General features: G+C 38.3%; 1 protein-coding gene across 1 annotated transcript in view; it reads right to left on the bottom strand.

The window, feature by feature from the left end:
* CYTH3 (cytohesin 3) overlaps positions 1-12,216 on the bottom strand; it is a 48,853-nt gene that overhangs the window by 8,801 nt on the left and 27,836 nt on the right. Inside the window, exons 5-9 of the mRNA XM_066197740.1 lie at positions 9,769-9,887; positions 7,150-7,230; positions 4,991-5,103; positions 3,835-3,983; positions 2,956-3,067 (exon numbers count right to left, since the gene is read on the bottom strand). Of these exons, the coding sequence (XP_066053837.1) occupies positions 2,956-3,067; positions 3,835-3,983; positions 4,991-5,103; positions 7,150-7,230; positions 9,769-9,887 (574 nt within the window). The remainder of the gene's footprint in view (positions 1-2,955; positions 3,068-3,834; positions 3,984-4,990; positions 5,104-7,149; positions 7,231-9,768; positions 9,888-12,216) is intronic.

The raw sequence follows: 12,216 nt of genomic DNA, 5'->3' as shown, positions 1-12,216 counted from the left end.
CTAAGTCTAGATAGATAAAACCAGAATTGCTGTCTGCCTGCCAAGTTTGGCACTGGGACTTAACACAGTCACCTCTGAACAATTCAGAGCAGCAAACTGCCCAAAAGCCTTCTGCACCCTCCCAGCCTCCTAAAGCCCAGACTGGTCTTCTGGACAGATGGATTTTACAATATATGAAAGTTTCACGATATCCATCTTCTGCCCAGAGAAAAATCAATACAGTGAGGGATGGAATACTAAAAGAGGGGCACAACTACATAAAAGGGAAGGGCTGACTATGAGAAACACCAGATACAAAACACTCTTGATATACTCAGAGTCTGCAAGTAGTCTTAGTCACGTTTATGGTTTTACATGAAAACTTTCTATTTCAACTTCTGCGTTTTATCACAGCTGAGCAGTTAAACCCTCATACAAGAGTTTTTCTCCTTAGCATTTCAACAATACACAAATTTTTCATATTAGAACCTTCTAGAACTGAAGGAAACCCTACACATTTCACAAGAAGTGCCAAGAGAAAAGGACTGTAAAATTGCAAATTATTTGGATTGAGACAGGACTCTCAACATACAGTTTAAGACTCCTAGCAAACAGGAAACCTGAAGGAGAGGAAAGAAATAAAAGAGAAAAAAAAGGGGAAAAAAAAAAAGGAAATTAAAAAAAAAAGACAGTCAGGTTTATTTCTGGTCATTGCATCTGAACTAGCAGTGTATTAGTCTGTACCAGTCTGTGTCTGTGGAAAAAATGCAGTCTTTCATGGAAGCACAGCTCCAGGCATTCCCAGGCTGATTCACCGGAGGCTTCTGGACACGTTTCATTTCTTTATTCAAATAACCCTCATACCGTGGGAGTGTTACGTGTAACACCCTTCTGCTTCCCACACCCCTTTACTACTGGGTTTTCGGTGCACTGTGCCTCATCTGCATCCCACGCACCCAAGACTCAGGCAGAGTTTTCAGTTCTGACCTGTGCTTTATTGACTTTGCACCAGAGCCAGAGACAGACTGTGCAGAAGTTCCTGGCAGCTCTCACTTACTTTCAGTCACCTCTTCCTCAATTTCTTTGTTCCTCTATTTTTTATTAGATCTCTTTTATGGGCAGTTTCTTCCACAGAGGATGTTGTCACTCCTCTACACACACTCACACTTGCCTGCACTCTCATTATGTGTGTCATCCATGAGAGAGCACTGGCATGGTCGTAACCTCTTCTCCAAGAAGCACATTCCACATTCCACCTACACCAGCTTACAAAGCTTTTCTGTTTAACCATCATCTCATGCTACCAAATGGGGAAGAGCTGCAAAGTCATGTTTGAAATTGTGCCAGCTGAGCCAATACAGGTCAAAAAGCAAGAGTTTTGCTTCTTTGTAATTAGAAAAGGAGCTCCACAGCATCTGTAGCACAGAGGTCAGAATTTGACATTGGGGAGCATGTGAATGAATTCCAAATGTTTCCTTTTCACATCCATTTCCTTCCAGCACAAGCATGACCACCAAGTTCCAGGTGCAATCAGCAGAGTGGGCCCGTGGCTCTAGCCAGGCTCTACTTTCACCACCACCCCCATGTGCACTCCAGCACACATCCCTTTCCACACTTTAGTCACCATTCTCCAAGTGCAAAGTTCCTTCCACTTGAACGCATTAAAGCGGCCAGCAACTGGCTCTAGTAAAGTGTGTGCTAGTGTTTAAATTTTAAAAAAATATTGTTTTAAAAACAACTCTTAAAACAAAGTGTCAGTCTCCTTCATATACAAAAACAATTCCCAAAGGCCAAGCAAAAAAGTGAATCCCATCAACTTCGTAAGAGTCTGTAAAAACAAAGGCATCTTGCAGTGCCAGAAGACGGAACTACTCGAGGTTTCTGCAACCCTAAATTTGAAGCTCACTTAAGACTGTTAAATAAGCTAAATGTATTATTTAAAAAGCAAAACAAGCAGTGAAAAGAAGAGCTTTTACAAATATGTAGTTCAAATGTAATCAATCTTTCAATAATCTATTATCATTGATTTACAGGTAACAAAAACACTCTGAAACTTCATGACAGAGTAAGACGTTGTTTACTCCCAGTGGATATTATTCTTTCCTTGTTATGGTCTTCCATGAATAAGAAGAGTGTGCTGAAGTCATCCTTATTTTTCTGCTTTGCATGTAAACGCTTTCTTATTTTGCAGAACACACCTGCATGTGAGTTAGACACTGACATGCCAGTCCCTCAGAGCACCACTGATGACACTGTTAGTGACACTGAGTGAGAAAGCAAAATGCTACAACAAATCTGATTAAAAAAAAAAAAAAGAAAGAAAGAAAAAAAAAAGAAAAAAAACAGGAGGAAGGAGGAAGAAAATAAAAGAATGAGCAACTGAAGAAGAGGGGTCTGGAAAGCAATCAGATACGTACCTCCTAATGCAGAATAAGCAGAGACAGCCAGTCACAGAACAGAAAGGTGATAGGTCATAGGCCATAAGGAAAACAAGAAGGCACATTTAAACCACTCATTAAAAAATCATAGCCAAAACCAAACCAAGAGAAACTCACAAATAATATGGAAAAATAAAGACATACAAAAATAACAATTTGAAGAGAAATCCTTTTTTTGTACCCAGAAAGCTGTGTTGAAACATCACACACAGTTTTCTGAAATGACCTTATGGAGACTTAGTTGTTATTTATCAGTCACAGCATGTGGTAAATACCATGTGGTGTTTCCTTTTGGTCGCCGAGTTTTTATTTCTCAGATCTCAGAAATAAAACTCCGAAGTTTGAAACAAGATTGCTAATTTGGGTATGCAAAATAAGAAGCAACAGCTTTCAGACGTAAAACAGCTACTTATTTTGGTTCATACATTTTTAAACAGAGTCAAACCTGGTACCTTCACAAAAAAGCAGGAAGACACAGAGAGGCAAACATGCTAACAATGAACAAACATACAGCAGCAGAACTGCCCTTGTGACTAACCTAATTTCAGCAGCCAACCTTCTCTATCTGGATTAAAAAATGTATGCGTTAGATCATTTCCATCATCCTCTGGAATTTTAAATGGCTCATTCTTAATACTTTCATATAAATTCTAGAAAAATAAAAAAAAAAAAAAAAGAAGATGAAAAAGACCTCATTAATAAATGTCTTGACAGAAAATGCAACCAGGATATCTTACTGCTTCTCAGACTACTAGTATAAAAAGCACAGGAAATATTGTCCATAAAATTCTGGACCACCCCCTGCCAATCTCTACTACTTTGATCAAGTTTGATTTTAAACTACTTAATCTACAAGCAAGTCTCTCTTCAGTACAAATTTCTTAGGCAGTCCTAGAAATGACAATTTTATTTTAACTTCAGCATTTAGTATTTCAATGGTTTCAGGATCAGTTTCGTTTAGTACAAGTTTTGCCAAGTGAACGTGGGTTTTCAGAAAAAGGTGTAGCCAGTAACACTGTCTTACTAATCTCTCAAGGAGGGAGCTCCATAAGACACATGGGAAAAATGAGAGGCAATAAAGAAAAAAATAATTTTTACTATTTTTTCTGATAGAAATACTACTTTTTTTCCATAAGAAGCCAATTCCACAAGAATTTCGCCATCAGCAAACTACTGAGAGATACAGAGTTTTCTCTGGAACAGCCTGCTCTCAACAAAAGGTTGGATATAGGGAGAACAAGCTCAAAGTAGCTGTGAATAACAAAAACCACTTCTTTCAGCTACTCAAATAGTTACATATGCTAGAAAATGCTCTTTTGCCTTCCCTTAACAAATCTGCCTGGGAACTGTTGCACACACTTCTAAATCTGCTATTAAAAACACAAAGCCAGGCTTTGTCTTACCCAGCCCAACTTACCCTTAGCAATTCCTCTGGAAGGTCTCCACCTTCATTAATCCCACGATTCATGGAGATAAACCTCTCCACTGTGGGTTTATCTCGCACATTGTGGTTGTGCAGGCTGGTATTCAGCATAATGATGGCAAATGAAAGCACGTAACACGTATCTGAAATCAGATTTGAAAAATGGTTTTATCTTCCCATGCGTTGTGTGTACAAACCTGTAAAATTAGTATAGAGTTCATCCCGACTGATAAAGAAAGTCAAAAAACCCTGAACACTGTACAAAAATGCTACAATTCAAATAAATATCAAGTACATGAAAAACTGCATGAGAATACAAAAAAATTTCAACTCTTATGAAATCACTGCCATCACCCTAAATTAACATTTCACTTGAAACGCTGAAGTGTTGGGCAAAATGTTCTGTGCACAGATTTTGCCTAAATCATAGTGGTGGATGCTATAATAAACCTGGTCCATCAGCCTCCTCCTACTCAAAGTACTTCCAAAGCTCTCTCCAAAGAGAAAGAATGGTCTCCAAAACAATATTTAAACATTTAAAAAGACTGAAAACGACATTCACTCAATTCCTTGGCATACAGGAGGTAGCCAGCACTACTGGATCAGAAGATGACAAAGGAAATCTTATCATGCCTCTTGACATGGTTAAGATTACAGTAAATTCTCCCAGAATTCAAATACAAGATTCTGTGTAATAAAAAGCAGGATGAAAACCTGCTACAGAGAGGAAAAAAAATGTGCCTGCAGCTTCAGCAGTTTGTTTTCAGAAGCCGTTTTCCTCTCTAGCTGTTACAGACCTGCTTAACAGCAATCTTTTTCCATCCTATCTGTTCCTTAAATAAAGTGATCAAGAGCAATCTCTTTGTGTATATAACCAAACAGAACAACAATGCCAGGGCATTCTGTGAGGTTCTGTGATGTTTTGTAAATGAAAATGTATTCTGACCATAAGCTTGTACCCTCCTGGATTAAACAGTCCTATTTTCTCAGGTCTCAGGTATTTCTCATTTCACACATTATTTTATCCCTAACTTCCAACTGGCCATTATCTCCTTGCATCAGATGTAGAAGAACACACACACACACATATAAATAATTATATTTGAATCACATAAGTACTTAAGAACTCCCGTGGTTTCCTGTGACTGACCTGTAGACTGGAAGACTCCTGGGTTACAAAGGCAATAGCGTGAAGCAAAAGCTTCCATCATACGGTCAATTTTTTGAGCCTCTCCTGGGAGTCTGAAGCTCCACAGAAACTGCCTACAGAAGGGAAGAACAGTTGTTAGACCCATTCCAGTATTTATATATTAAGTATTTATTACAAATAATCCGAAACAAAAGGAAAAAGAAAAAGAAAAATCAGCTTTGTCTATATAGAATGTCCCAGAAATATGTTCTCAATCTCTCAACACACAAGTCAGGAGCTATTATAAAGCAACATGCACAGATGGCTAGCCCAGTAACTCAGCCAGCAACACTGCATGCTATCAGGCAAGATAATATGGCAGTTCATATTCTGAGGCTCTCTCTTTTTTCCAGACTAGTAAACAATTTTCTGTATGCATCCCATTTTTGCCATGAGAATGCTATGGGGGGAAAAAAATGAGTTCAGTCCTCCCTGGGTTTCCTGGCTACAAAAAGCAATGAACACTCAGCTAGACTTGATTCGCAATGTAAAAAGACACACTATACAAAATATTTCTGGGGTAAGGACAGAGAAACAAGGAATGCAGAAAGACTTCACATATTTACTTATAGTCATATAAAACCTTTTAAAAATGGTAACAACAAGAAGAAAACCCCACTGCTTAGAGAGATGCTGCCTGTTTACTGTAAACTCACCCTACAAGAATCAGACCCAGGCCTTAAAAAGAACAACTCATGCCATCATTTCAGTAATTTTGTAATATATGCAGCAGATCTTCCCGCTGCTTAGCAGCATGAGCTGAAATACAGAGTTCACTTTTGTAACTTATTATTTCTACACAGAGGTACTCTGGAATGCATACAGGACAGAAGTCTTCGCAAATTTATTTTGGCACACTGTGGCACTAAAATGTTCCAATGAATTTCATCATTTATTCTTTTATCTCGTAGCAAAAGAATTATCTGAATTTTACCAGGATCTAAACCAGCAAAGTTACATGCTCTGCCATGCAAAACAAGTTCTCACTATTCCCTGTACATTGGATGCCAATATAACAACCATTTATTCCTGTCTTCATCAGTTTTCATTTTAGGACATTATATTCCAGTGTCACAGGCCATCTTTAGTTTGTCAGCTCTATGTACTATCTTCTACTCACCTCATGCGAGGTTCCAACCCAGATCACGAATTTTGTAAGCTACCAAAATACAAACATTTAATAGTAGCAGCTGCTAAGGAAGAATAAAGTCAAACCTAACATCAAATTGGGTAAAAGAGACAGGAATACGAAGCTTTCCAGACAAGCTTCAGCAGCCACAGAAAAGGCTTCTTTGGCCCAAGCCTCAGGCAGCTCAAGTTATCATCACCACATCACTCAACCATAGCAAAGCTGTTCTGACTCCACATCACAAGGCACTGCACCAGAAACAAAGATCACACGGACATTTCCATTTATCTGGTGTCAGGAGGGAGTCACTTGGGGCAAAAAAACAGGCAGAACTGTCTAAGTCATCTTAATTTGATCAATCTGTTACGGATTTTCACCAGGATGAGAAAGGATCTCACAAGGTCACTGTATGCAAGCATCCCAGATAAATCAAGGGAATTGTTCATGTAGCAAGGGAAAAAAATAAACGAAGATGCCACACTTTCTTTCACATGACAAGTGGGAAAGTGAGGCGAGCAGAAGGAAATCCCTTGGTTCAAAGTTTACCTCTCTGTGATTGAACATAATCAGTGAGTATGGTCAGTGGATTTCTCCCCCTCCCTGCCCAGAAGGACAAGTTGTGGTGGAACAAAAGGAGGAAGAATATTACTTATTCAAGTAAAGAGCTTCTTTCTTTCTTAACCTATCTCTGTGCTAAGATAGAAAACATGTCTCCAAATCTCCACATACGGCAGGCACACCAAGGAGTAACAGCTGTTTTAGCTGTTTGTATTTGTCTGAAACAACCAGGAGTTCTCACCCTCAAAGGCAGCACGCACACAAGCCATCAGAAGGGTTAAACAGAGCTGCCTCTGCTCACTTGCACAGTAATTTGTACAGTTGTGCTGAGCTGTAGAGCAGCTTTCTGACTAATAAATCAACACAGTGACTCATATAAACATGCAGTTTGATAGAGGAAGCTCAGGTCAAAAAACAGAAAGAATTTACTCACCTTAAGGCTTGTACAAGATTGAGATCAGCGAACTCATGGAGTTCAACAAAAGCCTGAAGAACTTTAATATTAAATTCATCTCTGTGAAAGACAAAAATGGAAATAGACAATCACAATTCTGGCCTTTAAAGACTTGTTAGTTATCTCAATTTGCTTCCAAAAATAAGTAAGGAAATAAACAATCATACTGATCAAATAAAGCCATCAGAAATAATCTACACATTTATTTGAAAAGTGTTACCATATTTAACACTAGTACTTTGCCCATTTTTGCTGGTAGGTTGGCAAAAGCCAGTACATTTGAACTGATTTTAGAACTGCTTATTTAAATGACCTAAAAATAGCCATGCCTTCTTTGCTTCACATTTATTATTACTGTACCTGCCTTGACATGGGAGGATACCTGAGAAATTTGTTCAGTAAAAGAAAGCCTTTTGTAGAAATTGTCATGAATTCTTAGAACAATGGTTAATGTAAGACTAATTTCTTTAGCCATACAACAAACTATATTTTTTGCACTGTAAGAAGAGAAAATACTAAAGCAGCATCTGAATTTACGTACAAAGATAAGAAACAAATGCTTGTATTGATGGTATCCAAGAAAAAGAACAGCTTTTGAAAAGAGCTACTTAGCATGTACTGTACTCTTACTCCATTGCCAAGAATTGGTACAACAAAGTTAACTAAGATCAAAAGAGGTTTTGAATGGGCTTCCTCTCACCCATCTCTTATATTGGTGTGCAAATCATGAGCCAAATTATGCTTTGTTTGATAGAAGGGTGTTTAAACTCGAAAGTAAAATTTAAACCTTAATGAACACAAAACTCTGTGGACGGACAGAACTTGACCTACACCATCACCGAGTTCCTGTGCCAGAAGAATAAAGGTTTATAATCCTCAGGGTGTGCTTTGAATACATCACCAAGACAGAATGTTGCGTATCAGCCTCCACCCGAAAATAGAAAGGTGTGCACCCACCAGGAATTATCTGCTGCTTTGCTGACTAACTGCATGATCAGACTAACCTGAAACACTCAGGAATAAATACCTTAAAACCAACTGTTCATTCATTAGCATGTTCCCACGTTGTTTACAGAAAAACACACCGGTTTTGTCAGCAAATCCAAGCAACTGTCATCAAATTTAGCAAGGCACAATTCAGCCGGGCAACTGCTTTTCAACGAAGTGGTATGAGAGTGCAATAAAAGAGAGCACTCCAGAGGGGTATGTTTTTACTTTAAGCAGATTATTTGTTTTGTTTATAGGCATGCAGTGCTTGTGCTGAATACACCTCCAAAAACACAAGACAAGTAACACAAATTATCCAGGAAGCCACTTAAAAAAGGAAGTAAAGACTTAGCCACATAGAAAGAAACCATAACTCTTTTTTAAGGATATAATTCATCCCTTATTTATTACAACTTTTGCTATATTTTTAAGTGTTACCTTATTCCATTTCACCATTCATTTTTTTCAGTTTGCTGAATGCTGTAGGACTATAAAAGTCAGTAGTATAGAATCTCTCTCTTTATGGCAGAATGTTATATAAATATTTCAGTCTGTTGACTAACCTGGTCTCGTCTTCAGCTATATTTAGCTAGAATACAGAAGTAATTTATGATGGGCCCCTGAGAGGGGGTGGCAAAGCACCAGAGAATGTCCTCAGACATAATTCTGTTGTATAAAAACTGTTGATATGTCTGTCTACATATTCTGCATAGAGACTCCATAACAAAGATCTATTTTCAAAATGCTCAAATTACAGTAGAAACTTTCACTGAACCTCTGAAAGCCAAGAGGAAACTGCTGAGCAAAACCCATGGTGCTGCTGCTGGAATCAGACTGAAGAGTGTCTCGAAAGGGACCTGCCACAACCCATCACCACAGGAGCACATCCTAAACGAGTCACCTTTGAGAGGTCCCCAAGTGGCACTGAAACATGTGCCAGCACGTACACACACACACGCTCCAACCCCCCGCTGCCTCGCTCAGCTGCCTTTTTTAAATCAACTCCTGGGTTACACAGCAATGGAAGTCATTTGCATTCTGACTGTGTATTGCAACAGTGTGCATAAATAGGCACATGCGTGTTTATTGTACCAGGATTGATAAGGACAGGGTGCAGCCGCCCTTGGAGACACCTGCTTAGCAAGGGGACATGTGCTGACAGAAGTGACAACACCAAAACCTGCTTGGAACTTACTCTCCCAAGAAGTACCTGTTTTAATATGTCATTTCTTTACTGTCCAATGATTACTGACTGTAAATCACTCCTCCTCTGGACACAGTACTTAGAGTTACCAGTAGTGCTGCAACACAACTCTCAGACATTCCCAAAGCTCATGGTATTGAATTCTGCACTACAGACGAATGTTCCGCTTTACTCTACATACTAAATTATAGTTAATTAAATATCATTCCATAATGCGCCCATTTAAAAATAACCTAACAGGAAGAAAACCTATCACAATACTGTAGCAGTTTTACATCCCCACCGTAGCTTTTATGGATCTCAGAGGACTCGAGCAGCTTTCTCCTGCAGCCTGTGAAGGGGAAAGGAACTACCCAAAAACCTGTGAAAGTAAGCCCAAGAGCAAAGTTCCAGTAGTTTTACTTTACCTTTCACCGAGGTAATCTCCAATTACCGTTTTATTTAATCCTTCTCCTTTATAAAGGAACTGTGCAATGTCTTCTGCAGTGTTATGCAGGAGGTCGTTTTCTATCAGAAACTGTATTCCCTAGGAAGAGCAGTTCCAGAGGAAAAGGAATGTTATGTCTTCTTCCACAAGCATTTAAGTAAATATCATTCATAACATTTGGTATTAATACACTGACACAGACATATACATAGCACATTAAGAGTTACATTACCTACAGATTTTTATTTCTTTTAATAAAATGGTAAACAAATGTTTTCCAGTTAGATGAGCAATATTTAGTACTGGTTTTAAGATGAAAATGAGAACACATTTTTAAAGCTAGAAGTACTAGGTAGCAGTTTGAATCCTTCAACCCTCAATATTTGATTTGAAAGATCAAATATTAATTGAATAATGACTGCACGTTGCTCTTTGGAGCTAATGTGTGAGCTGGCCTGTTCCCAACATTGCATCAATGTCTGCAGAGCCATAATCTGCAAGATCATATAATGAAGAGGTACGTAGAAACAACTTAATTACCACCATGACACAAAATAAAGCATCTGGTATAATCTGCAAACTGCAACCCAATACATCAAGCCACTACTTGCAGTAGGAAGTCACAGCTGAAGATACTGAAACCGGTTTAGGAGAGTTTATGCTGACATTGGGATTATCAGTGAATTCTGGTTGTGCTGGAACTAAACTATTCACAAAGGACTGGAGCTACACTACTCACAAAGGGCTGCTCAGTCAGCTGCTACCCAAGGCAGGTGGAGAGTCTTACCCTGTCCCTCAGAGGGTACTTGATCAAGCCCCGGGACTCCTATTCCTCCATAAATTACAGCCCTACAACTGGCACACGCTAGGGAAGCCCAGAGACTTCTCTGGAAAGTGGCAAAGAAAGGAGACTAAGAGTTACACAGATATCATGAAAGGATGGAAGGGATGTCGTTCCAACACTGAGCAGATCATACAGAGATAACCATCCTCTGTACAGCCCACAGACCCCAACACAGGTGCTGCTACTCCCGCTGATTTCTTCAAATTCTAACAACATGCTCGTGAAAAGTAGAAATGGAAATTTTACGTAGCTTTAATGTCTTGGATTTCAAATATTCCAAAAGAGGTTAATAAATTATTACTAATATCCTCAACTAGACTATTTTAGAATTTCAAGAACACTAGTTTTTCAATTTCTGCAAGAGGAACATTATTTATTTCATTACAACTGAAAAAACTCCATTTTTAATAGCATAGATGGCCCTCTAGTAACATTCAAAAAAGTTATTATCCTTCTGTTTGATTAATTCTAGTTTTTAATAATGAAATGGTTACCTGCTTGATAAAAAAAAAGGTCAGTTTTCTGCCCTAGTTTAACAGGGAAAGTAAACTGTGATGGTATAAAGCTTGAAGGTTTCTTTATAAAAATCTGGAATGCAATTCTCTCAAAACAATCGCATCATCATCTGGACACTTTCAATGACAGGCTGGTACTCTGACAAATTAATATTTTGATAAGTCATTTCACAACAGACACGAATTCTTTGCAAAGAATATATCCATTACATCTTGAACCAGGAATTGCTGAGCTTTCCTCAAAACTGATCCCTTCAAAGCTTATTTGTACAATATTCAAAGACAAAACATAGTGCTTTTTCCCATCTCGTGTTATTCAAAAAGCTCTCGTCTCTGACAATTAAAAGAGAATCTTTCCACTGATATCAGAAATGGCAGATTCCCTTGGTTCAACACCTGGACCATATTATTCATGCTTAGTATAAACAGACTGATCTGAATGGGCTTTTTGAAGTTGTGCAAGTTACTGATATTGGACATGACTTCAAGTATGGAAAACAAATTTCTCTGCACAGAAGCAGACACTTAACCATACTGCAAAAATCAATTTAATTTTTCTTTTCCTGGATTTTTTTTTAATTATTCCTAAGATGGTAAAGAACCAGAAGCCAAACAGACAGGAAAAGTAATTTGTCTGGGACAACAAACTTCAGTGTCTGGAATAAATGGCAAAATAGGCCAGGCAAACCCCCATCACTTCCTACACTATCTTTTGTCTTGATGCAAATTTTCTTTTTGTAGACTGACAGGAGACAGATGACAGCTGTACTAGTTTAACTTACCCACACAAAACTCATGGCTACAGGCATTTTCAATATTCACTACAAATACTGCATGGATTTTTTTTCTTTTACGTCACTTCAATGAAATCTGCTTTGAATTTTCATCACTTTTACAGTAACTCAATTATAAATTTTGCAGTTATTTAAACCCTGCCTTTGCACAGAGAGTTCATTTCCTAGGCCCAACACAGGTAGTACCAACTTCATCACTGTGAATTTCCAGCACAACTTTGTACCTGCACAGGGATTCTCGAAATGTTTTACAAACTTTACCATTAACAGCCCTT

Source organism: Chamaea fasciata, unplaced genomic scaffold (assembly GCF_029207755.1).
Source record: "Chamaea fasciata isolate MVZ Bird 193981 ecotype frontalis unplaced genomic scaffold, bChaFas1.0.hap1 SCAF_16, whole genome shotgun sequence".
Classification (NCBI taxonomy): domain Eukaryota; kingdom Metazoa; phylum Chordata; class Aves; order Passeriformes; family Sylviidae; genus Chamaea; species Chamaea fasciata.
This window is presented reverse-complemented; position numbering and strand designations above follow the sequence as displayed.